At 43.2% G+C, this 26560-nt stretch overlaps 1 protein-coding gene and 1 long non-coding RNA gene across 3 annotated transcripts in view; one reads left to right on the top strand and one right to left on the bottom strand.

Moving 5' to 3' along the window:
- Window positions 1-13483, top strand: part of LOC123779803 (uncharacterized) — a 36233-nt gene extending 22750 nt beyond the window's left edge. The window contains exons 4-6 of the long non-coding RNA XR_006776291.2: window positions 11910-11969; window positions 12291-12462; window positions 12587-13483. This is a non-coding gene — a long non-coding RNA (uncharacterized LOC123779803). The remainder of the gene's footprint in view (window positions 1-11909; window positions 11970-12290; window positions 12463-12586) is intronic.
- Window positions 13484-13602: 119 nt separating this feature from the next.
- KIF9 (kinesin family member 9) overlaps window positions 13603-26560 on the bottom strand; it is a 53514-nt gene continuing 40556 nt past the window's right edge. For both annotated transcript variants that reach the window (XM_045778346.2, XM_045778345.2), the window contains one exon: window positions 13603-18134. In XM_045778346.2, the coding sequence (XP_045634302.2) occupies window positions 18084-18134 (51 nt within the window). In that variant the 3' untranslated portion in view covers window positions 13603-18083. The remainder of the gene's footprint in view (window positions 18135-26560) is intronic.

The raw sequence follows: 26560 nt of genomic DNA, 5'->3' as shown, positions 1-26560 counted from the left end.
GGAAACACTTCTAAACAGTTAACACTTCCAGGCAGTGAACATTAGCCCCAGTGAGTTTGTGAATAACTTTAGACCATAGCTGAAGCCAAGAAGGTTGTTCTCTCATTTTCTACAGGGAACCAAAGCAATAGTCAGCTTTATATGCTGAGTTAGGAGCACCTGAATGTCTCAACATGGACTTTCAACAATGGAGCAGCAGGTAGCCCAGGCAGGGGCTGAGATGCAATATTGCCTAAAATCATTCTTAAACACATGCTCGTGCGAGAATGTCTGGCTTACCTGGCATATCTGGCCCCCTAGGATTTGTACTATGATGTAATATTACAGCCATCAGGAAAGAGCCTCCCACTCCCTTGGAATACATTTTTCACGGCTTTTTCATTTAATTCTTTACAAATCCATAAAGAATGAGGACTCCAATGGCAGTTCAGAGTTGAGCCCCTTATTGCAGTGAGGGCTGATTTTTTTCCTCAAAGGACACTTAACAACTCTTGGTCAGTGGATTATCACAGCTGAATCCTGTCAAAGTATAATTTTCAAAAAATTGAAAACATCAGGACACCTGGGTGGCTCAGTCAGTTAAGTGGCTGCCTTGGGCTCAGGTCATGATCTCAGGGTCCTGGGATCCTTTGAGCTCCCTCTGCCACTCCCCCTGCTTGTGCACTCTCTCTCTCTCTCTCTCTCTCTCTCTCTCTCTGACAAATAAATAAAAATCTTTAAAAAAATAAATATTAAAAAAAATTGAAAACATGACTTTTACAAATATAAGGGAACTAGTAAGATGTTAAATCTGGTACAAAGAGCATGTTGAGGAACTGGGTATTCACAGACATTTATAAAGGAATATTGGGAGAGAGAAAAAAGGAACGTTAGAATTAAAATGTTGGATAAGATATAGGGGCGTCTGGGTGGCTCAGTCGTTAAGCGTCTGCCTTCGGCTCAGGGCGTGATCGTGGAGTTCTGGAATCGAGCCCCATGTCAGGCTCTTCTGCTGGGAGCCTGCTTCTTCCTCTCCCACTCCCCCTGCTTGTGTTCCCTCTCTCGCTGGCTGTCTCTCTCTCTGTCAAATAAATAAATAAAATCTTTAAAAAAAAAATGTTGGATAAGATATAAAACTGGTTCATGCTGAGCAGAGCAATCAAACCATAACCTTTGGGGTTATCTTTTCCACTGGATAATATTTAGCATATAACTTTAGAGTAATTAATAGTAAATAACAAAGGCACATTCCTTTAAGATAGGTAATTAAATAACTCTTGGGTGAAACCACCTTCCCCCTTAATTCTCTAATTCCCAGTATGACATTGAAAGTTCATGTCAACTACCTTTGTGCCTTTTTTCCAAGTAAATTTTCTTAACATCTTCATATATCTTCAGCCAGGTATCTGAGCCCTCTCTCAGCCACCCATCCATCCCAGCATGCCTTTATAAGTCCATCTTCCCTCTACACCTTTCCCATACTCACCTTCATCAGAACTACTGCCCACCCTCCTACCAAAGACCCTGTGGTTCATTGTCAGAGGTCAAGGTACCACTTATCCTTCAAGGGCAATGCAGCTGGCACCACTCCCCACACCGCCTCAGAATCAGTGCAGGAATGAATTGACTCCCCCTTGACACTATTCTAAATTACTTAGTACTGATCTTTCTTGGCTGGTATAAAATAAAGAAAAAAGCTTTCATAGGATTTCACTATTTGCTTGGAACCTCTCTAGAGACAGCCTGATTAAAAAAAAAAAAAAAAACTAAGCCTTCAACTATTAGGCATTTGGCCCTATTAAATTGGCTTTGACAGCTTAGGCACACCTGCACAAAAGCTTTCAAATGAAATGTGCATTTTGTTGCATGAGCCTAATTTAGAACTGACCCAAGGGGATATTTTGTACATTGGTGGGAAATTTATAATATCATGTTGAAACTTAACATGACTAAATTTAGCTTTAACAATTTTGATGAAAAAAAATCACAAAAAAAATCACAAAACCTTGGAAACTGGACCACAAAAAGAAGAATATAGACTGTTAACTCTGGCAGTTGATAACGGGACAATCGCATATCCACATGCAAAAGAATGGATCTGGACTACCTCACAAAATCAACTCAACAAAAACTGTAAAACTCTTAGAAGAAAGCGTAGGGGTAAATCTTCATGACTATGGATGTGGCATTGGTTTCTTAGATATGATACCAAAAGCACAAGTAACAAAAGAAAAAGCAGGTGAATTGGACTTCATCCAAATCAAAAACTTTGGTGCTTTAAAGGACACCATGAAGAAAGGGAGCCCACGTATGGGAGAAAATATTTGCAAATTATATATCTGACAAGGAACGTGTATCAGACTAAAGAACTCTTACAACTCAATAATAAAAAGTTAATCCATTAAAAATGGACAAAGGATGAGGTAGATATTTCTCCAAAGACATACAAATGGCCAATAAGCACATGAAAAGATGCTCAACATCATTAGTCATTGAGATGCAAACCAAAACCGCAATGAGATCGCGCTTCACACCCACTAGGCTGGCTATAATAAAAAAGACGGATAATAACAAGTGTTTAACGTGGAGAAATTGGAACCCTTAAACACTGCTGGGAGAAGATAAAATGGTATAGCCACTTTGAAAAACAGTCTGGCAACTACTCAAAAGGTTAAACACAGAGCTACAATAGGACCCAGCAATTCCACTCCTAGGAATATACCCAAAAGAAATGAAAACATATGTCTACACAAAATCTTGTACTTGGTTCATAACAGCACTATTCATAATAGCCCCAAAATGTAAACAATCCAGATATCCATCAGCTGATGAGTGGATAAACAATTGTGGTACATCCATACAATGGACTATAATTCAATATAAGAAGAAATGAAATACTGACACATGGTACAACATAGATTAACCTCGAAGACATAACGCTAAGTGAAAGAATCATATATTATGTGATTCCATTTATTTGAAATGTCCCAAACAGGTAAATCTATAGACAGAATATAGATTGGTGGTTGTCTATGGCTGGGAAGGTGGCACGAAGAAATGAGGAGTGGCTGCTAAAGGGTACAAGGTTTTTTAAGGGGTGACAGAGTGTTCTAAAATTAGATTGTGGGGATGATTGTACAATGCTTAGTATACTAAAAATGGAGTTGATAGTTGTGACAGAGAGTTACAGTCCCCAAAGCCTAACATACTTACTGTCTAGCCCTTTACAGAAAAAAAATCTCTCCCTTACAGTAAGTTTTAGATTGGAAAGCTTGGGTCCTCCAACTTTGTTCTTCTTTTTGCAGTTGTTTTGGCTATCCTGGGTTCTTTGCATTTCCATTATAAATTTTAGGATCGGCTTGTCAATTTTTGCAAAAAAACAAAAGCAAAATCCTGCTGGATTTTGATAGTAGTTGTGTTAAATTTGCAGATCAAATTAGGAGATCATTTTTAAAAATTAATCTCAAATTATCTCAGATTTAACTAGTGAGAGCCTCTTTTACTGTCTTCTATGTCCTTTTGACAAAAACTATCATTCTTTGAGCGCTTCCTTGTTGTCCAGCATAAATTATTTCAAGCTCATCTCATAATTTTTCTTGTCACAGCCAAGGAATTCTGGTTCTTTTCATGGAGGATGGTATTTAGAAGCCAATATCTTGGTACTTGGTATTAGATCTGGTACATTGCTGTTGGAGGTGTTACTGCTCCAAGACCCTCTCAGTGCCCAGACCTAGGGAATATTTACATGTGAATACATACATACATTCATACTATATTAGTCTATATTATTTAGATGTATGTATGGTAGGATTGGATTTTCCACCACCTCCATGACTAGCAGAGCCAGCCTGTCTTCTTTCCTCATATACTCATTGGAAACCCAAGAGGTCAAGGAACACTCCCAAGATCATGCTATTAGTGATGGACACAGGCCTGGCTGAACACAGACCTCTCTACCCTCTGACGGGTTTACTTGTTTCCCGTGATTCTGCAGCAAGCACGGCCTGACTCCCAGTAGGAGGATATCTTAGCTTGGGTTCCCTTGAAACAGACTCTGAGCTGCAGAGGATTTGTTCAGCAAACTTGTACAGCCAGTTAGTTAGAGAATGTACTCAGTAGACGTAACTGTAAGGGATGAGGGAGGCAGACCTGAGCAAAGGGAGAAGCTGACCCCCAGTGAAGTTGTAGATGGGGTCTCGGATAATCCTGCAAGCAGATCTGGAGCTGGGGAAGTCTCTCAGAGTTGACTCAAATTGGGAGATGAGGAGTAGGCTCTTAAATTCTTCACATGCACCAGCCATTGGCTATGAGCCTGGAAGGCAGCACAGCCCGCATGGGCAGGTCCCTATAGCGGAGGGCGGTTTCTGGTGAGGAGTGTAGCTATGAACCATCAGCCACTATTATTTCCAGCCATGGAGGAGTGAGTACATCAGCTCCGAAGAGGGAATGGAATAGAACACCCCCCCGAATCCACTAGAGACACTGTGGCAGTGGGTCAGACAAGCACTCAGCATTGCACAGAGGGTAGAGCTCAAAGAGCAGAATTGGAAGAGGCCAGAGCAGCTGGCATTTTGCCTCTGGAGACAGACTGGGCACAAAGAGTCCTCACGGTGTGAGGAGGCTCTAAGAGAACTTTCATCTCTGGCCTGTGTGTTCAGGGACTGGATGGTCTAAGTAAAAAAAAAAAAAAAAAAAAATTCACAGGGTCTCTGAGTAGCTTCTTTCTAGTCCATCAACTGCAAGTGGCAGTTGTGATTTAGTATTCAGTGTTGCCTTCCTCCTTTCATAATTGAACAGAAGACAATTCATACACTGGCCTCATAAAAAAATGCATAAAAATCATCAGAAAAATTCTGATTCTTACAATGGGAGTCTTAGTCTGAGACTGTTATGACCCTTGCATCCTACCAGCCATGTCATGATAGCCTAAAATTGTCCTGATGCTGCCCTGTGGTCAGCTCAGCCCACAGGGAAAGCCTAGGAGGAGGTACTTTTCTGCTCCAGTCCAGAGACTTTGATGTCTGGGCCTGTGGGATTTGTGCCTGTTCTCCCCATCCTACTCTTAGCCCCCCGCCTGCAAAGCCCAGTCACCACCACGCTTCCAGCATGATTCCTGAGTGCTGCTCAGGCTTTCTAAATGGGTGCTCTAGAGAACCCAGGACTAGCTGCCTACTCCGGGATTTCTCACCGAAACCCAGAACTCTTGGGTCCTTAATGCACATTGTCCTCTCAAGCTCAACCCTGAGAAAAGTGTTGAAGTATAGTCTCGCCTCAGACTTATTTTCTTCCTTTTCCTCTCTTCCAAAAAATCATAAGAAAGTAAAAGTCACCCATTACCCCACCCCACAGAAGTAGCTACTAATGATATTTGCATAATATTTTTATTTGTATGTGCATGTGTATTTGAAATGGAACACATTATATATGTTTTTAATATTTTCATTCAATAGCATATTTGTTTATCTTATTTTTAATGGCTGTGTACTCTTCCACAGTATAAACGTACAACTCATTTAATCAATTCGCTCTTCATTTTGGGTGCTAACAATTGTTCACTCTTAACAAAGGTACATATCTTTGCAGGTAAATCTCTGTTCATAGCCATGATGTTTTCCTTAGTAAATTCCTAGAATTAGAATTTCTGAGTCAAGGGATAAATGAAAGTGATGCATGCTCATCATAAAAATCTAGACAAAACAGTACTTTATATTGCTAACAGGTGTATATCCTTCCAGGCCCTTTTCCCTGCTTGTTCATTCACATGTGTGCACATACAGACCCCCATTTATAGAAGGTAAAATGGTTTCATACTATGCCTTTTATTCCACAGCTTGCTCTTTCAAAAAACTACAACACATCGTGAACATCCTCTTAGTTGGTAACTGTAATTTTACCTCGCTTTATGTAAGCTGCAAAGTATTCCAGAATAAAAGTGTACTATTTTTCATGAACCTTTCCCATATGGACAGGCACTTAGTTGTCCGTAGTTTCTCTCTCATGGGAATCATGTGGCAGTAAATATTCTTGTCTGTATAAATGTGGACAGTTGTATGAGTCGTTTGGTAGGATAAATTTCTAGAAGTGGATTGCTGGGTCAAAGGGTGTTAGGAATGTACTGAAGTTCAGTCTCAGCCTTGGCATTCTACCAAGATCTGATATTTGAGTTTGGCTTTACCCAAATAGCACAATGCCTACCTCATGATCACTTCTGACCTCCCTGACCTTGTCACCAGTGAATACCTGGTAGCCCTGGACATCAGCAAGTCCATCTAGTCAGCCAAGCTCCTTCTTCATGTGATAACTGTGGTAGGTAGAATAATGCCCCTCTCCCCAAAGATGTCCATGTCCTAAGTCCTAATCCCTGGAACCTGTGAAGATGTTAGATTCCATGGCAAAGGTGAATTAAGGTTGCAGATAGAACCAAGTTTGCTAACCAGTTGGTTTTAAAATAAAGAAATTATCCTAGATTATCCAGATGGGGACATTGTAATAAGAATGGTCCCTGAAAGTGGAAGAAGAAAAGGATAGTCAGAAGGAGACATGACTGTGGAAGAATTGTCAGAGAGATGGCTTTGGAGATGGAAGGGGGGGGGTGGCTGTGAAAATGAATGAAGTGTAAACTTCCTTTAGAATGGAGTCTGGAGGCCAGTAGGGGGAGCCTTCATGAGGAGTCACTCCTCAGTTGCAGACCCAACAGGAAGAGATGCACCTACTACTTTACTACCGCAGCAGGAGGAAGAAAGGCTATCCTCCTCTCCTGGCAACAGCCCAGCCAATGAGAGAGTGTCACAGCCCAGCCAATGAGAAGCCACTTTACTTTGGACTCCTAGTTTAGTCCAGTGGATTTTCTGTTTCTAACAGCTTTCCCTACTTTTCCCTTTCCTCTATCTATAAAAGAGGGTTCCCCTCCTTTGTTCTGCAGGGCTGGCCTAGGGTTTTGCCCGCAGCCTGCCTCTGCCAGAGTGACATTTTCTGCTCTTCTTAAACTCATTTTTACCAGTAAAATAACTGGCAGTTTTATTTTTAAGGTTAACAGGGCCATGAGCCAAGGAATGTAGGCTCCCTGTAGAATCTGGAAAAGGCAAGGAAATGGATTCTTCCCTACTATCACCTTGATTTTAGCCCCCTGTCAGACTTCAAATGTAAAATAATAAATTTGTATTGTTTCAAGCTACTAAATTTGTGGTAATTTATAACAGCAGCAATAGAAAACTAATAGTCACAAGAGATTTCCGAGTCTAACAACAGAGTGAACCTGGCTAAGTAAGTATTTATGGGATGGACAATCATGGTAAAGACCATGAGTGTTTTTGGAGTCGTGCAGAGTTTTGTTCCCGCCCTTTAGATATTTATTGACAGTCCCTTCAGTGCATCAGGCTGTTAACGGAATTCCTGGTCAAAGGCAGAGAGTGGGCTGGTTTCACCGTTTTTCTTCAGGCAAAGACATTACCTGACCTGTGAGAGATTTGGGAACTGCCTTGTCATGCTTCTACAAGTTGCTCAAACAAGACGAAATGGTGGCCATTAGGTGTTAAGTACAACAAGAAGACTTGTCACTATTTTTTAATAATAATACCAGCATAAGACTTATAGCAACCAATGGCTGCTTACAACAAAAGTAGTTTGCAGGAACCTGATAAAGAGAACTAAAACCAACTTAATTTCCTGTCTCTGGGTTAAAAAATACCAGGCATACTTTCCTGTCCTTGTATTAAATAATATTGGGGACAAGCAAAAATAGCTTAGCTCTTTGCTCCAAGAAATATTTAATCCCAGAAAACTAGGAGTAACAAAAAGAGCTTACTTACTAAAACTAGCATTTTACTCATTAAGACTTACTGAAAGATTGTTGCCTCACCGGGTATTGTATGGAAGTGTTGAATCACTAAATTCTACACCTAAAACTTATGTATTACACTCTATGTTAATTAACTGGAATTTAAATTAAAAAAAAAAAAAAGATTGTTGCCCCAACGTGCCTACCAAGGCAAAGTTGTTGTTATAAACTCTGCCTAATCGCAATCAGTTTCCTGCTTTGCAAGACCCTCCTTAAAATCACCCAGTTTAGGCCCTAACACCCTATAAATATCCTCTTCTGAACTTCCCCTTCTGAGAAATTATTAGGACTTTCTCAAGTTGGGATCCTTACTGCAGCAAGTTTAATAAATTTAGCTCTACTTGATAAATAGCTTTTCAGGCAGTCTTTTGGAGAGTCTGCGCTCAAGAGAAGTAACCTTGAGAGTGCTAGGATGTCTCCTGTGAAGTCTGCTGTAGAGATTCTCCAAATTCCCACTCCAGGGAAGATGCTAAAATTGTTGTGTATGCAATGGCAGCTGAGTACACACGGTACTCAAGGACAATTTTGTTACCTTAAAAACGACTCACACTGCTCCACAGCCACAGTTCAAGGTCCAAGGTCAAAGGATGGTATAATGGGAAACTATTAGAAATTTTAAAAACGTACGTGGAAGTACCAGTGTTGCACCTAATACGTGACCTCTCCAAGTAAAGCACAGCTCGGCAGTTGCGTGTTTGCTTCAAAGAAATTGGATCCTCACCCTAACCTCAAGTTCCAGGAATTATAGAGGAGATAAATCTTTATCCAAATACTACCAGAGAGGAGGAAACTTTGGTAACTTGAGGACATCACCATCAGCTGAACTCTTTACTACAGAACCTATGGAAATAAGTCTGGCTTTTCCACTCACCTTTGCTGAAAGCTGTGAAAAAAACAAAATTCGGCTGAGTAAATTGGAGTATCTCATTGGCTTTATTCATTGATTCATGAATCAGGCAGCAGCATTCAGCAAGTAGAAAGGAACTCCAAGGGGCGCCTGGGTGGCACAGCGGTTAAGCGTCTGCCCTCCGCTCAGGGCGTGATCCCGGCATTCAGGGATCGAGCCCCACATCAGGCTCTTCCGCTATGAGCCTGCTTCTTCCTCTCCCACTCCCCCTGCTTGTGTTCCCTCTCTCGCTGGCTGTCTCTATCTCTGTCTGATAAATAAATAAAATCTTAAAAAAAAAAAAAAAAGAAAAAAGAAAGGAACTCCAAGGAGCTATGCAAAATGGAAGGCTTTTGTTGACAGAGGGGCTGGAAAAGAAGTTTATAACAAAGAGTGGATTGTCTCTGACAAGGTTTCTTTTGGTGGGGGGGTTAAAGTAATTATACAATTAAGTTATATAATATATAACCACATGTCATGTATTATATCTTATAATATATGCATTATAATAAATATAATATGTAATTATAATAAATTATAATTATTTTAAAATAAAATAATAATTGACATTTGCATTTGAGAAAAATGTGTTTGTACTATAACTCTGGTAGACACAATTAAGTTTTAAGGTTTGTCAAATTTTTATCTAAAATGTAGGTACTAATGTATACATATATTGGTACATACTGTACCAATATGTATATTTTAAGGCTCTGGAGATACACTGCCTAATAGTCCTCCAGAAAACATGAGCCAATTGATTCTCCAACACTGATGAAGAATGCCCATTTATCTGTTGGTAGAGGAGAATTTTTCAAAGAAGTTGTAATCATGATTATCATACAGCTATAAAATGAACATGTGCCAAAGATTTTTTAATTCATTAATTAATGAGGACACCACTCACATTACAGCTAGTTCAAAGGAGAATATAATCCATCCTCCTCTCCAACCATTTGTCCATACTTCCATCTATCCACCCATCCTTCCATTCTACCCATCCATTCGCTACCCCAGTGGTTCTTAACCCAGGGTGATTCTGTTGCTAAAGAACAGGTGGAGATGTCTGCAGACATTTCTGACTGTATAACTGGGGGGATGCTTCTGGCGTCTTGTGAGTACAGCCCAGAGATGCTGGTAAACATCCTACGAAGGGGCGCCTGGGTAGCGCAGTCGTTAAAGCGTCTGCCTTCGGCTCAGGGCGTGATCCTGGCGTACCGGGATCGAGTCCCACATCAGGCTCCTCCACTAGGAGCCTGCTTCTTCCTCTCCCACTCCCCCTGCTGTGTTCCCTCTCTCACTGGCTGTCTCTCTGTCACATAAATAAATAAAATCTTTAAAAAAAAAAAAAAAAAAAAAAAAAACATCCTACGACCCACAGGCTCACTCCCAGTAAGTAATTATCTGACCTGAGATGTCAGTAGTGCCAAGGTTGAGAATCCCTGATCTATCCCCATCCACCCACCCACCCCTTCATACACCTGTCCAGTCAAGCACACCCATCTGTTTAAATGTTTATGGAGCACCTGCAACAACGTCTCTCAATCTTGACTGCAAATCAGAATCACCTGTGCAGCATATGAAACATACAAGTGCCAAGGTATTACCTTTGAGTATTCGGATTTTTATAATCAGAAACTATGGAAGTTTGTGAATTGAAAGTTAATCAGCAGAGAAGCTTCTGTGCTTGTTTCTAAGACAATATATGATATTAAATAATAGCTAATTAAGGTTAATCAACAATTTATCACCATATTAGGTAAACAAGAACGTACCAGAGGTGAAAAATAAATGTCCAGGTCTCCTACCAGGGTGGTCTCAACTCAATCTACACATTAGAATCACTGGGGAGGTTTTAAAGAATACTGATGCCCTGATCCCAGAAGCTCTGATTTAATGGGTCTAGGATGCAGCCTAGGCCTCAGTATTTGATAGAAGCACCCTAGGTGATTATAATATGCAGCCAGGGATAAGAACAGCTGTGTCAGAACTCAAAAAAATGCACTTCTCTTTTTCTTTATTGGCTAATTTTTGTTTTTGCATGTACATAACACTTTTTTCTTTTTCAGTTTAGAGTCCAATCTTAAAATAATGTTTAAGGTAATAATCTGCATCTTTTTTGCCCTTGGATTCTTGGTTTGTTTTATTGGGGGGGGGGGATTGACCTAGAATCACAGGCCCCCAGGATCACAGGATTGCCAACCATCAAGGGAAGGGCTCATAATCCATCTTCTGCCTCTGGAGCTTTTCAAGACAGTGGCACTGGCAGAAGACCACGAGGCTTGTTACAGGAGCTAATTATACATCTTGACTAATATTAGCATATTCAAACAGATGGTAACAAAATTTAGAAGAAAAGACTTAAAGGAATGGAAACACCTAAATACCATTAGATGGTCCTCTCACTAACATCCAGTCATCCATCCATGCTTCACGAGATCCTGGGTTCTTGTCCGGTTTGAATAAATTCACGTTTCAGGTCCAAAAGCTTTCTTAGACTTGAACACCGCTGCCACCACCGCCACCGCCACCACCACCACCACCCACGTTTTCCTATACCCCTGGGACTTTTTAATGCTCTTACTAGGTGTCAAAACTCCCACTCTTTTCTGAGGCTCTAACCCCAACAGAAGGGATTCTTACCTAATATAGCTTCCTGCCATTCTGAGGGAACAGGAATAATAACAGATATTAATGGAAGGCTTTAGACATTGTAATGTCTTCATAGACATTATCTCCTGTGATCCTTTTAGCATCCCTGAACCGGAGAGGGTAGTGATAGCTGCTGCGTCCATTTTACAGATGCAGAGATTGAGACTCAGAGAAGGAAGAGCACCCAAGGTCCTGGACCCTGAGTGGCGGCATCTGGACTTAGGAGTTCTCACATCCTGTGTTCCTTTCTCATATACCTGGCCCCATATGGCTGTGTTCTCTATCTTTCCAGCCTCTCTGGGAGCCTTCCAGGCCCCTCCTTCAGCTTTCCCATCTTCTGCAGAAGGCCAGGGCACAGCCCCATAACAAATCATCCCCAAGTTTAAGAATAGCACTTGTCTGCTCCACACACGCAAAACCCCAGCCTCATTAATGCCTTTTACAGCTTTTCAGGACAGAGAAGATTCTCCTTCAAGCGACTTGTAACAGGAAAATCCCACCTGCGTTCAGAAATTCATTTCTTTCTTTTCTTTCTTTCTTTTTTTTTTTTTTTAGAAATCCATTTCTTAACAAGCCACTTGGTCATCAAATCACACAATCATGGCCAGCCTCCAGGTAAACCCGTTCCCTACATTTAAGACATGTACCCATTTGTGGCTATATTCCTGCAAATGGAGTGCCTCTCCCTTTATTGTTAAAGCTGAGCTGCTCGTTAGAAAGACTGTTTTTCTTATTAAAATATTTTCTAAATTTGATATTTTTGTTAATAAAAGCAATTAATATTTAATAAATTAAAAATTCAAAAGGGGAAAAAAATCTAGTTTCATCCAGAAACAACCATTGACCTTTTGACATTTTAGTCTTTTTTATTCAAATATAAATGTATCTATGTATATGATATGCTTTTCAGTTGATACTTTAAATAACTTTCCACAGCTGCTTTTATAGAATCACAAGATTTAGATTTAGAAGGAACCTAGAGGCCTCCAAGTCCTTATTTCCTGGTTTGAGGATTTCTTTCACACGGACCTTGACTGGGGCTGCCCAGACACTGCCTGCATCCTCCAGGGACTGGGGGCCCAATTTGCGCCAAGACCATCCATTCCAGGTTTGGAAAACTCGCCTGTTTTTTTTCCTCCTGAAAGGACAGAAAATCTGTGCTCCCCCCCACTTTGGACTTCACTTTTCAGATTAAATGTCTCTAATTTCTGTGACTATTCCTTGCTTAACAGTTTTTTCAGCCTCTCATGATGCTGGTCGCCCTCCCCTGGGGAGTCTGTCCAGCAAAAACGCTACCTCCAGCCCCCACCCTGAAGTTCCAAAGCAGCCTGGCAGATGTGGTCTACAGTGGGACTACTACTTCCCTGACCCAAGACACTTGACCTCCAGTAACACCGCCCAGGATGACACTGGGGATATTTTTAGCAGCTACTTCTCTGTACTTGAGCTTTTGGTCTTTAAAAGCCATCACAGTCAGGATTAATTAGAGAAAGATAATGCCAATCTGAATGCTGCCTTTTCAAATTCAAAATCCATTTTGGGGACTGGAAAGGAAGCCTAACATTGGGGGTGTATGTATGTTTACCATCTATCATACATAATGCTGGGCACTTTATTATTGTTAATGTTGTGGTAGTTTCAGTTGGTTGAGGCCCTGCTGTGCACTAGACATACACAGTCCCAGGGTTATTAATCATTGTTTTACACATGAAAAAAGGCTGGGAAATTGGACAACTTGCCCAAGGTCCCACGCCAGAACGATATGGAGTCCCAATTTAAACTCGTATGTCTTGGCCCAAAGCCTGTGCTCTACCACTATAATGTATTGCCTCTGGAAAATGCAGCTGGCTAGCAAGAGTCAAGTCCAAAGTGAGACTTCCCAGGCCCAGCTGGGGGTGGTGGTGGCAAGTGGATTGGAATCTCCATATGATGCCAGAGGAAACAGCAACGGAGGTATCTGAACCCTGCAGATTAAAGATCACGGAGGTCAGGAAGGACTACCCAGAGTTCTTTGTTCTATTTTGACTCTCTAGACTTCAGAAAGAATGCTTGGGTGCTATATTGATCCCATCTTTCCTTTTCATTATACTGTTATATATGATTAAAAATTACATCATTAACTCCTTTAAGTATTTTGTGATATTTCACTGATAATTCCACTAAATGTAGCAACCCTTTTTTTTCCCCCTTTGGTTCCATTCATCTGTGTGTGAATTTGTACTTTTCTTGGGAAGTCCCAGGAAATAGTGGAGAACATGCCTCAGAGATGTTGCATGCAAGGAAGAGGTTAGGGTACTGTTCCACCAACTCATCGGTTGAGGGTTGCTCCTCAGTGTGTTAATCCCTGGCATTCGGGCCCCCTTTGCAGGAAATAGGTCCCACGGTTGAGAAAGCCTTTATGCAGAAAGTCACAGATGCTTTCAGTAGGAACCCACTAGCAGGAATGGCAAGTGCAAGGGTCTAGGATGCAGGCATGACAGTATCTGCTACAGGTGACATTTAAGCAGACTTGAAGGAAGTCAGACTGAGCCGTGTGGACATCTGGGAGAAGATTTCAGGCAGAAGAAACAGCCGGTACGAGGGTCCTGAGGCAGGAGCTGCCTAGCATGTCTGAGGAACAGGGAGGAGATCCACATGGCTGGGGCACTGAGCAAGGGGGCAGAAGAGAAGAGAGAGTAAAGTCACAGGAGGCAAGATCATGAAGGGCCTTCGAGTTGTTTTAAGGAATTGGGTTTCACTCTGAGAGAAAGAGGAACCATTTGAAGTCTGCAAAGATGTGTGATGTGGTCAAACTTATATTTCAAAAGGATCAACCAGGCAGCTGTTTGGGAAATGGACTATAGAAGAGCAGGGTAGGAAGCGAGGACACAGGAAGTTGCTGCAATATCCAGGCAAGACAGGACAGTGGCTTAGATCAGAGTTGGGGCAATCTAAGTGGGGAGGAGTGGTCAGATTTTTAATGCAGTAGGAAGGTAAAGTCCATTGAACTTCTTGACAGATTTGATGTGGGGTGAGAGAGGAAAAGAGGAGTTTAGTATAAAACTAAGGATTTAGCCTGAGTGATTGGGCTGAGATAAGGGAAATTGTGGGTGGGGCATATTTGGTGGACAATTAGGCATTTAGTTTTATTTTTTTTTTTAAAGATTTTATTTATTTATGTGACAGAGAGACAGCCAGTGAGAGAGGGAACACAGCAGGGGAGAGGGAGAGGAAGAAGCAGGATCCCAGCCGAGGAGCCCGATGTGGGACTCGATCCCAGAACGCCTGGATCACGCCCTGAGCGGAAGGCAGACGCTTAACGACTGCGCTACCCAGGTGCCCCTAGGCATTTAGTTTTAAATATGCTGATTTGTAGATGTCTTTTTTTAAGATTTTATTTATTTGAGACACGAGAGAGAGAATGAGAGCACAAGCAGGGAGGAGGGTCAGGGAGAGGGAGAAGCAGACTCCCGGATGAGCAGGGAGCCAGTATGGGGCTCAATCCCAGGACCTTGAAATCATGACCAGAGCCAAAGGCAGACACTTAACCTACTGAGCCACCCAGGCACCCCTGATTTGTAGATGTCTTAACAGACATTCAAATGGAGATGCCAAGTTAGCTGTGGCTATACAGGTTTGGAGTTCAGAAGAGCAATCTAGGCTGCACGTGTAAGATTGAGAACTGGCATATGAATAGACGCTTAAAGCCAGGAGACTGGATGAGTGCACAAGACAGTGATCTCCCTGGGATCACCTCTGGATCTGTGATTACATGTATACTGGCGCTTCTCACTCTGTCTACCATATCTCTTAGCCACACTTTCAATTTTCTCTCTCGCCATCCCTCTATGCTCTATTCCAGGCAGCTTCAGATCTAACATCCAGGTCGTGGATTCTCTCTTTTGCTGTTTCTAGTTTGTCATTTTAACTTTTAGAACATTTTTTCATTCCTAGAAGTTCTGCTTTTTAAAATCTCTGATCGGGGTGCCTGGGTGGCTCAGTCCATTAAGCGTCTGCCTTCTGCTCAGGTCATGGGTCCTGGTACTGAGCCCTGCATCGGGCTCTCTGCTCAGCAGGGAGTCCACTTCTCCCTCTCCCTCTGTGATCTCCTTGTTCTTGCTCTCTCGAATAAAATCTTTAAAAAAAATTCTTTTTGAAGTCTGATTTATTTGGATAGCCTTTATCATATTGATTCCTAATTTCATCTTTATTTAAAACAATCTTTATTCAGTAATTTGTCTGATCATGCTCTCATTCTGCCTCCACTATGATAGGGTGTTTCCACATGGGCACACACATGCGTTTAATCTTTGGCGCTCATGTTTGCTGGGGTTTTGTGGGATGCTGTGTGGCTTGGTGAAGGGCAGGTGCAAATTTTTTTTTATTTGATTCTACTAGGTATTTCACCTAGGACTAATTTTTAGGCTAATTCCTCAGTCTAGTGGTTCCTGGACCACACAGTATAAATCTGAATCCCAAACCTGTGCCTGGTTGCAGATTCTCACAGGACCTGTTCCCCGTCATCCCTGGGAACTTTTTCCCCAAAAGTGGGATAACTTTTTCTAGCTTACCTCTTCCTCAAGGATGAAGCCTTCCAGGTGCCAGCTTTATGCTGAGGGTCCCACTTCCAACTTCCCATGGGGCATGGGCACAAGTCATATTTCTCTGTGTGGACATTAACACCCATGGGCGGCAATCCACTCATACACCTTCCCCAGCAGCCACAGCCAGTTCACATGCTGACCACTCTGGGTTTTCAGTTCTGCAGCACCTGGCAGTTCCCTTTCCTGCAAATTTAGCTTTGTATTTAAAAGAATTTCTAGGGGCATCTGGGCGGCTCAGTCAGTGAAGCGGCTGCCTTCGGCTCAGGTCATGATCCCAGGCTCCTGGGATCCAGCCCCGCATCGGGCTTCTTGCTCAGCGGGGCACCTGGTCCTCCCTCTCCCTCTTCCTCTGCCGCTCCCTGTGCTTGTGCTGTGTCAAATAAAATCTTTTAAAAATAATAAATAAAACATAAAAGAACTTCTGCTTGAGCCAGCATTTCTGTTTGTAGCAGGAGTGTTGTCAGGTTATCTGTCACGTGATGGAATTGGAAGTCCCCTCAGGGGTGATTTTGGTGGTCAGATTAGCTCAGCAGGAACTATTCTCTAGAACAACAGACCCATGTGAGTGGACATGATGCCCCCTAGCTCCCTGTCGCGTTGGAAGCACCTGCCCCCGTGAGGAGTTTGTGTGAGCGGTGATCTACCGAGCACCGTCCCGGTTTATTCCTGTGGCTCTGCCCACACTGATGACTTGTTTCATGTTGCAGCAAACAGGCCTACGTGGTAATGAAAGAGCTAAAGACGAATGTGCCCAACTGCATGACAGAGGCCTAGCTCGCCCTGGCCGGCAGGCCCCAAGACCGGCTGTCTAGGAATCCTTTGGAGTGATGTCCAGCATGGTCATGCCATTCCGGCCTGTGGCAGGGAATGAAGGGAAGGGGGTTGGTACTGCCACAAACAGTTGCTTCCTGTGGCCCCAACAAGATGCTGTAACCTGTTTGCTATGTCCCATTTCCTGAGATGCCCCAAAGACCTGGGAACCCCAAACAAGTCCTGGTAAGAGGAGGGGCAGCCAAGAAAAAATCAGAACTCTCTGCTTAAGGCCTCCACTAGCTGGGAGGGTAGGCAGAGCCTGGGCAGACTTGTCTATTTGGCCACAATCAAAGGAAATGTGAGGACCGACCAAGAGGGCTGTGTGCACACCATTAGGGTTGGTCAGTGACAGTCCCCTTGTGTGTCATCCAGGGGGATGAAGTTGGGCACTTCAAAGCTGCTCTGCGAAGCCTCAGCGGAGTAGGAGTCTCTGAAAGCTCTTTTAGGATCGCTGTGTGTCCGTTATGAAAGAGAAAGGGGTGACTAGAAGAGGGCAGAGACCTCAAGGTTGCCTTTCTACTTTCTCTCTTCCACAAACCCCCATCCATCTGCTCACTGGTGGGCTGGAGTCAGAATCACGGGGTCTTTGGACCAATGCCATCCAGTTCAACCTTCTATCCGATGCATGTTCTGTGACCTCCTTGCCAGAGAGCCCCCTACTGTGGGGCCCTGGCTGCTACCTTCCCCGTAAGACTGCTCTCATTTTAAGCCTCTTCTTATTGTGAGATAAAAATCTGCCCTTCAGCCATTTCCACCTAGACCCATTCTTCTTCTGGTTGCTGAGGAAGGAGGGCCTCCTGCCGTCACTGGCTCAGGAACACAGAGAGGATGCCCTGAGAGGACCTACAACCTGAAGCAGCTGTGAGAATGGGGCTGCTCAGGCCCAGTTCACCCCCAGGATGTCCATCCAGGGAAGGAAAGGGGCCAGCCAGTGGGACAAAGCCACGCCACAAGGAGCGTGGCTGAGCTACTTTTTCACCTCCTTACTGGAGACTCAGTTCTGACCCCACCTGTACACGGGGAAGACATCCTCCTGGACAGGAAATAAAAAAGCAAGTTCTTCAGTGAGCATCAAAAGTCCAGACTAGAAGGTTATTTTATCCTGTCCCTGCACATAAGATAGTGAATTGAAACCAAAAGTGTTCTGGGAAGATGAGCAAGGGTGTCCCGCGAAGGATGTTGCTGTGGGGAGGCAGGCCGTCGTGAGTTCTCTGCGCTGGGCCCCAGCCTCAGAGCAGAGCGTTTGGAGCTCTGGGCTGGTGGTTTAGCGGCCCCACTAGAGCAGGCGGGAGTTCCTGGGAGTCTTGTCCTTTAAGGCACTGGCGAGGAGTCCCTACTTCCTGTGTCCCTGCCGAAGGCCCATCATGGTTTTCAAGTAATTGTGCTGGACACAGAAAAGAGGAAAAAACAGGAATTGATTAAGAAGTAAAGACTTAAGACTCAGAAGCCATGCCACTTGCATCCACCCCATCATTCTTCCTGCAAACATCACAGTTTGGGAGCAAGGATGCCCTCTGACCAGCCCCAATTCTATGAGAAATATTGTTCCATTCATCCCCTTTCATTCTTTTGTCCTAAAGAAAGTGTGTAAAACTGTTTTAAAATGGTGTGGCAGGCATGTGTTTTAAATTTTTTTAAAGATATTTATTTGAGAGAGAGAGGAGAGAGAGAATGAGTGGGGGCGGGGGGAGGGGCAGAGGGAGAAGCAGGCTCCCCCCTGAGCAGGGAGCCTGACATGGGGCTCAATCCCAGGACCCTGGCATCATGACCTGATCCAAAAGCAGACGCTGAACCGACTGAGCCACTCAGGTGCCCCCAAAAATGGAGTGGCAGGCAGGTGTAAAGGAACATATACGTTTCAAGGGCCCACTTGAAAATTTCTGGCAAGATTTAGGTTCAAAAAGAAAAGAAGAGGTTTGTATCTCCAGAGGCGTGGGCACACATGTACTCTGGGGGGCCCTCCTTCCACAAACCAACTAAATGTTCACAAATGCTTCCCTATCAATGCACTGCTGGGCTCTCAGAAAGCAGGTGGGGAAAGCACGCAGAAATAGAAACACTGGGCAGTAAGTAAGCGAATGCAAAACCCAACCAGAAATGTGGGTATGAATCCAGCCCCTCCACAGTGTGGGGAACTGAATGTTTTTATTGTGGTAAAATCCACACTACATAAAACTTACCATCCTAACTATTTTAAGTGTACAGCTCAGTGGTATTAAATACATTCCTAACATGCAACCACACCACCATCCATCTCCCTCTTTTTATCTTGCAACACTGAAATTCCATACCCATTAAGCACTAAGTCCCCATTCCCTCCCTCCCCAAGCCCTTGGCAACCACCATTCTCTTTCCTGTCTCTGATTTTCGCGACTCCAAGTACGTCACGTGAGTGGAATCCTATAGCGTTTGCCTTTTGGTGACTGGCGTGTTTCACTTAATGGCTGTAACATTTTACATTCCCACCCGTAGCACGCACACTAGGGCTCCAATGTCTCCACGTCCTCACCAACACTTGTTATTCTCTGGCTTTTAGACAGTTGCCATCCTAGTGGGTACGAGGTGGTTATCTTTTAGTTTTGATGTCCTTTCCCTAATGATCTGTGACCTTGAGCATCTTTTCATGTGCGTACCGGCCACATGAAATATATATATATATATATATATATATATATACATTTTTTCGAGAAATGCCTATTCTTGGCCCATTTTTGAGTTTTAAAAGTTCTCTATATAGTCTGGATATTAATCTTTTCTCACGTTGTAATTTTTTTTTAAGTAAACTCTACACCACACATGGGGCTCGAACTCACGACCCCAAGATCGAGAGTTGTGTGCTCTACCGACTGAGCCAGCCAGGCCCCACTCACATTGGAATTTTTGAAGGAGGTTAAAATGGTCCTGCGTTGGCAGTGCCCCAGGGCTAACTGCAGAAGCAAGTGCAAACACTGTCAGGAGGAGAGAACGTACTGGTGCATTCGGGACTTCTACAGCTTCAGGTCAAATATGAACTTATGATTTAAACACACACACACACACACACACACACACACACACACACACACACACACGAATAAAAGCCACCATGAAAGAAACTCAGCAAAATGCAAAACGTTTCGACCTTGAAAAATCTGATCCTATCTATTTAATGTGTAAAAATATATGTGAAAGGTTTAAATAGATGTAAGATGGAATGACTGCAGTGCAACTTCTGCATATAAAGCATGGGCATGGGCATGTCTTCAACAAAAGAAATGTCCAATGCAGAGAGTTCTCCTAGAGATTCGGGGAGGGTGGGAGAATATAACTGACTATAGAAATGCAGGATTCCTCTGTTGAACGATTTAGAATTTAAATGTTTATCTGAGACTTTGGAAGTAGTTAAAGAAAACACAAGGTTTGTCTGTAATATCAAGAGAGAAATTCATGGTGGCAACCACGCAAATCACTTTGGTTCACCTTTTCTGTGATCTTGAAATAATTTATGCCAGTCGAAACAAGTTTACAACAATTTACAATAAGGAATACAATTCTGGAAGTTCTTTCTCCAAAGCCAAAGACCTTTTGGTCCTCTTCTTCAACATACACAGTGACTTTAACCAACTGATCAAAAGTAACCTCGCCAATAATGGGACAAAGCAACATCTTGTGCCCCCCTGTTACGGACTGAATGTTTATACCCCCTCAGAATACATTTGTTGGAGCTTTAACCCCCACTGTAATGGTATTAAGAAGTGGGAAACCTTGGGAGGTAATCAGATGCAGACTAAGTCATGAGGGTGGAGCTCCTCAGGATGGTTTAGTGTCCTTATAAAAAGAGGAAGAGAGCGAGCGCGCTCTCTCCACAAACACATGCCCACGAAAGCCATGTGAGCACACAGCAAAAAGATGGCTGTTGACGAGCCAGGAGGCCTTCACCAAGAAGCAAATCTGCCAGCACCTTTATCTTGGACTTCCCAGCCTCTAGAACCAAGAGAAAGAGATGTCTGTTGTTTAAGACCCTCGCCTATGGTGGTTTGTCATAGCACCCAAGCTGACTAAGGCACCTCTGGATGTGATGTACCATGAAGAACATGACATCATTTCTGTGGTATTCTGGCCTAAAATCATAACTTGAATATAAATCACTAGAAAACACCACACAAACCTAAACTGAGGGACATTCAACCAAAACTGGCCTGGACTCTTCAAAAATATCAAAATCACTAAACACAAGGAAAGACAGCAATTGTTCTGGATTAAAGGAGACATGGCAACTAAATGTAATGTATGATCCTAGACTGGATCCTGGACCAGGGTGGGAAGGGAGAATAATTATAAAGGACATCATTAGGACAACTGTCAAAAGCTGAATATGAACTTTGAAATAAATAATATTGTTGCACCACTGTTAATTTTCCTGATTTCAGTGACTATATCATGATTATGTAAGAGAATGTACTTGTTCTTTTTTTTTTTTTTAAGATTTATTTATTTATTTGACAGAGAGAGAGAGACAGCCAGCTAGAGAGGGAACACAAGCAGGGAGAGTGGGAGAGAAAGAAGCAGGCTCCCAGGGGAGGAGCCTGATATGGGGCTTGATCCCAGGACTCTGGGATCACGCCCTGAGCCGAAGGCAGACACTTAATGACTGAGCCACCCAGGCGCCCAGAATGTACTTGTTCTTAAAAAATAAACACTGAAATATTTAGGAGTAAAATAACAGAGAAAAAAGTGTTCTAAAATTCACTGTGGTTATGGTTGCATTTAACTGTGGGTATATGAAAAACCACTGAGTTGTACACTCTAAATGGGTGGATTTTACGGTATATAAATTATATCTCAGTTATTTTTTTTTAAGCATGAAATAAGAATTTATAAAAAATGACCAAGTAAATCTGAAGAAGAACCAAATAGAATTTTTAGACATGGCTGATTAGACATAGCTGAAGAGGGCATTACTAAACTGAAACAGGAATGTAAAGAAATTACCCAAATTACAGTATGAAGATGAGGAGCTGGAAGAAATGACTGATTTTAGGAGATACAGAGGACATAATGAGAAAGTCTAATATGCATCTAATCAGAACCCTAAAAAAGACAGCATTCAAAAAGATAAGGCTCCAATATCCCTTCCTGATAAAAATACTAATGAACTAGGTATAGAAGAGAACTTTTTCACCCTGATAAAAGATTCTAAGAAGGAACTTCCATTTTTTAAAAGATTTTATTTAAGTAATCTCTACACCCGATATAGGGCTCAAACTCACAACCCTGAGATCAAGAGCTGCATGCTCTTCTGAGCCAGCCAGGCACTCCATAATAATGAGCTTCAAAGTGTGCTACTTAAAGCATGTTCCCGGGACTAGCCACATAGGGATCAGCTGGGAGCTTATCAGAAATGCAGACTCTCGGGCTCCACCCCAGGACCGCTGCGTCAGACTCTGTATTCTCACAGTCTGGTGGTTCATGTGCACAGCACAGAGTGAGAAGTGCTGCTCTAAGGCTCTTTTTTTCCTAGGAAAACCCCACAGCTAATATCATACTTGAGAGTGAAAAAATGAATACCTTCCCCCTAAGGTCAGGAATAAGACAAAGATGGCGACTTTCATCTCTTATTTCAACCTTGTACTAGAGGTTTTAGCCAGGCAAATGAGGCAAGAAAAAGATATAAAAGGCATCAGATTGGAAAGGAAGAAGTAAAACTATTTGTAGCTGTAGATGACATGATCTGGTATGTATAAAGTCCTAAGGAATCCACTACAAAACTATTAGAATTAATAAATGGGTTTAGCAAGGTGAAGGAATACCACATCATTATACAAAAATCAGTTGTATTGTTAGACACATACAATGAACAATCCAAGAATGAAATTTAAAATACAATTCCATTCATAATAGCATCAAAAAGAATAAAATACTTAGGAATAAACTCTTTTTTTTTAAGTACAGAACTTACACTCTGGGAAGTATAAAACTCCACTGAAAGAAATTAAAGACCCAAATAAATAGAAAGATAGCCTATGTTCATAGATTCGAAGACTTAATATTGTTAATATGGCAGTATTCCCCAAAGCAATCTACAGATTTACGCAACCCCCATCCCAGCTGGCTTCTCTACATAAACTGACAAGCTGGTCTGAAAATCTGTATGGAAATATAAGGAACCCAGAATAGTCAAAACAGTCTTGAAAAAGAGGAACAGGGGCGCCTGGGTGGCACAGCGGTTAAGCGTCTGCCTTCGGCTCAGGGCGTGATCCCGGCGTTATGGGATTGAGCCCCACATCAGGCTCCTCCGCTATGACCCTGCTTCTTCCTCTCCCACTCCCCCTGCTTGTGTTCCCTCTCTCGCTGGCTGTCTCTATCTCTGTCAAATAAATAAATAAAATCTTAAAAAAAAAAAAAAAGAGGAACAAAGATGGAGAATTCATACTTTGTAATTTCAAAACTAACTACAATGTCTACAGTAACCAAGACATTATAGTACTGGCATAAGGACAGACATATAGATCAATGGAATAGAACTGAGAGTCCAAAAATTAAACCCTCACATTTATGGTTAATTAAATTTCCACAAGGGTAACAAGATAATTCAATGAAGAATTTTTTTCCACAATAATTGGCACTGGGAAAACTGGATATCTATCTGCAAAAGAATAAAGTTGGACCCATACCTCATACCATGTGCCCCCTCCACTGAGCCCAGCAGGGGCAGGCCTCTTTGTAACCAGAGAAGGAAGCCCCTACATGGTAGTCACAGTCAAATGATTCCTAAGGCTGGGCTATCTAGGCCTACTTACCCCTACTCCATTCTTTCCCAGATGCTCTGGGAGAACCCTGTCTTCCCACAGAGAGATTTTCATGAACAACACTGAGTAAGCTCTCTGGAGTCAGCCAGTAGGGTCCATGGGAGCAGCTCAGCCAGGGTCGCCTTCCCCAGACAAAGTGGTTTCCAGCAAACCTTTCCAGAGAGACAGGGCCCTGTCCACTGATATGGGCCTCCCTCCAGCCTTAGGGGTTATTAAGGCTTGATGCTCACAGCATAAGGCTAAATGGCTGCCTGGTAAAGCCATCCTCTTCTCTGCTGAAGGAGTGGGGCCAGGCAGCTGGGGCGGGCAGGTGCCCCTACTCCACGCCACCGCTAACTGGACAAGGAATGTACACTTAACGCAAGAAGAGTCAACTAGGCTTTCCCTCCGGAGAGACCCAGAGCAAGCAGTCAGGTGATACCAGGCATTGGAGCTGGAAAGTCTTGGAAAACAGGAGCATGCCAGGGCTAAGACTGGGGCAAGAGAATGAGAAGTGAGGTGGGTAGAACAGATAGGGGAAGGAGTAGACCTCAGGGAGAAGCGAAGGCCAGGTCTGGAGAGAGAGAGGCCTGGAGGGAGAGGAGCTCTGCAGCCTGCTACTCAAAGAGTGGTCCTGGATGAACAGTGTGAGCTTCATCTGAGCCTAATCAGGAAGGCGGAATCTTGGAGCGCCTGGGTGGCTCCGCAGATTAAGTGTCCCGATGGTGATTTCAACTCAGGTCAGGATCTCAGGGTCACGGGATCAAGCCCCGAGTCGGGCTCCCTGGTAGGTGTGGAGCCTGCTTAAGATTCCCTCTGTCCCTCTCCCTCGGTCCCTCTTGTGCGCACTCTCTCTCTCTCTCAAATAAAGTAATAAATAAGAAATGCAGAATTCGAGGCTCCACCCTAGACCTGCTACACCCGAATCTGCAATCTAACAAAAGTTACAAATCGAACAAGTCAGTAAAGATGTCAGCTTAACTATAAATGTACAAAGAATGAATTCAGTCAGAAGAAGGGCTTTCTTTTTTTTTTAAGATTATTTATTTATTTATTCGACAGAGATAGAGACAGCCAGCGAGAGAGGGAACACAAGCAGGGGGAGTGGGAGAGGAAGAAGCAGGGTCATAGCGGAGGAGCCTGATGTGGGGCTCGATCTCATAACGCCGGGATCACGCCCTGAGCCGAAGGCAGACGCTCAACCGCTGTGCCACCCAGGCGCCCCAGAAGAAGGGCTTTCTAATTACAACACACAATCCAGAAGTCAAGAGAGAAAAGAGTAATACACTTGATTTCATAAAAATCAACAGAATGGGGCGCCTAGGTGGCTTAGTTAAGTGACTGCCTTCTGCTTGGGTCATGATCCCAGGGTCCTGGGATCAAGCCCCGTGTTGGGCTCCCAGCTTAGTGGGGAGTCTGCTTCTCCCTCTCTCTCTGCCCCTCCCCCTGCTCATGTGTGCACTCTCTCTCTCTCAAATAAATAAATAAAATCTTTAAAAAAACTAAACAGAATAACTACAAAAAACCAGAGCTAAACACAAAAGACAAATTACAAACAGGGAAAAATATTTGCAACTCATATCTTAAAGAGTCAATCTTCCTAGTATATCAAGACTTCCTACAAATTAATAAGAATAAAGACCAAAAACCAATAGAAAAGTAGGCACAAATACAAATAGGCTATTTACAGGAAAAGAAATTAAAATGGCACTTAAACATATGAGAAGCTCAACTTCGTTCATAATAACCGAGATGCAAATTAAAGCTCCCTTGAGAGAACATTTTTCACCTTTCAGATTGGAAAAAAACAAAAAGCACGATAATACATCTCATGATGAGGCTGTAGCTGGTGGGGTCCAGCTCTAAGAAGGCGATTTAGCATTAAAAGTACACATGTCCTTGTGACCAAGAAATTCACTTCTACAAAACATAACTTTCACATATATTCACTCATGTGAATTTGCCATTTGTACAAAGTTAATTATCACAGTATTTGTATTGTAAACAAATGGAACCGCCCAAACGTTCCTCAACATGAGACGGGTTAAATACATTTTGATATATCCTCATGATGGAGTACTAGACACAGGTTTAAGAAAAAAAAGAAAGGAGACCAGAAGCAGCTGTGGGTTGACATGGAACGAGCTTCAGATACACTGTTTAGTGGGAAAGGCCAGATACAGCATAATGCGCAATGGGAACACAAGGAACAAGTGACGGGGTTCCCTGTCAGAGAGGGTGGGAGACTGGGTATTTGTATTTATATTTGTATTTTGTATTTGTATTTTTTAAATGATGTGCCCTCTTGGGCAGTCTCCCCGAGCGCACCTGCTACCTGCTGTATAAGAACGGCCTGTGGGGGGCGCCTGGGTGGCTCAGTTGGTTAAGTGTCTGCCTTAAGTTCTGGTCATGATCTCAGGGACCTGGGATCGAGGGGCTCCCTGCTCAGCGGGGAGTCTGCTTCTCCCTCTCTCTCTGCTCCTTCCCCCCACCCATGCTCTCACACACTCTCTCTCTCAAATAAATAAAACCTTAAAAAAACAAAACAAAACAAAAAAGAACAGCCTATGGGCACAGATAAGTTCCCACCACAGGCTCTCTGTGTTCTGGCTCCAGACTGAGCCTCAGCAGAGCGAGCCTCTCTGCTCCAGCCCAACCTGCTCAGGGAGGAGAGCGCAGGCCAAGCCTGTGGCCAACACCCTGTCTAGCTTTGCCTCAGCGATGTGGTCCTCTGTCCCCTGCCTCCCGTTCATGGTCGCCCCCACTGGAGAGGTTGTCCCCAACAGGCAGTGGTCTCAGGAGATTCCCAGACCCTGCCCTGGGCTGTGAACCACACAGGGACCGGCTTAGCTCCCAAAAACCATCTCCAAGCCTGGCCATGGTCTGTGGGACCCCTGTTGGGTTTAACCCAATCTAGGACTCTAGAGTGGGCAGCAGATACCCACTGACTCTGGGCGACTCTGTATTTCCCTCGGCTGGCATATTCTTCCTTTCTCTCTCCAAAGTGGGAAGTGTGATCTTGGGTGTCCTAATAATGTGGTCC

This window comes from Ursus americanus, chromosome 14, assembly GCF_024610735.1.
Source record: "Ursus americanus isolate L20-20 chromosome 14, mUrsAme1.1.p, whole genome shotgun sequence".
NCBI classification, from domain to species: Eukaryota; Metazoa; Chordata; class Mammalia; order Carnivora; family Ursidae; genus Ursus; species Ursus americanus.
Note: the sequence above shows the minus strand (reverse complement) of the source record. Positions and strands in the feature narration are given on the sequence as shown.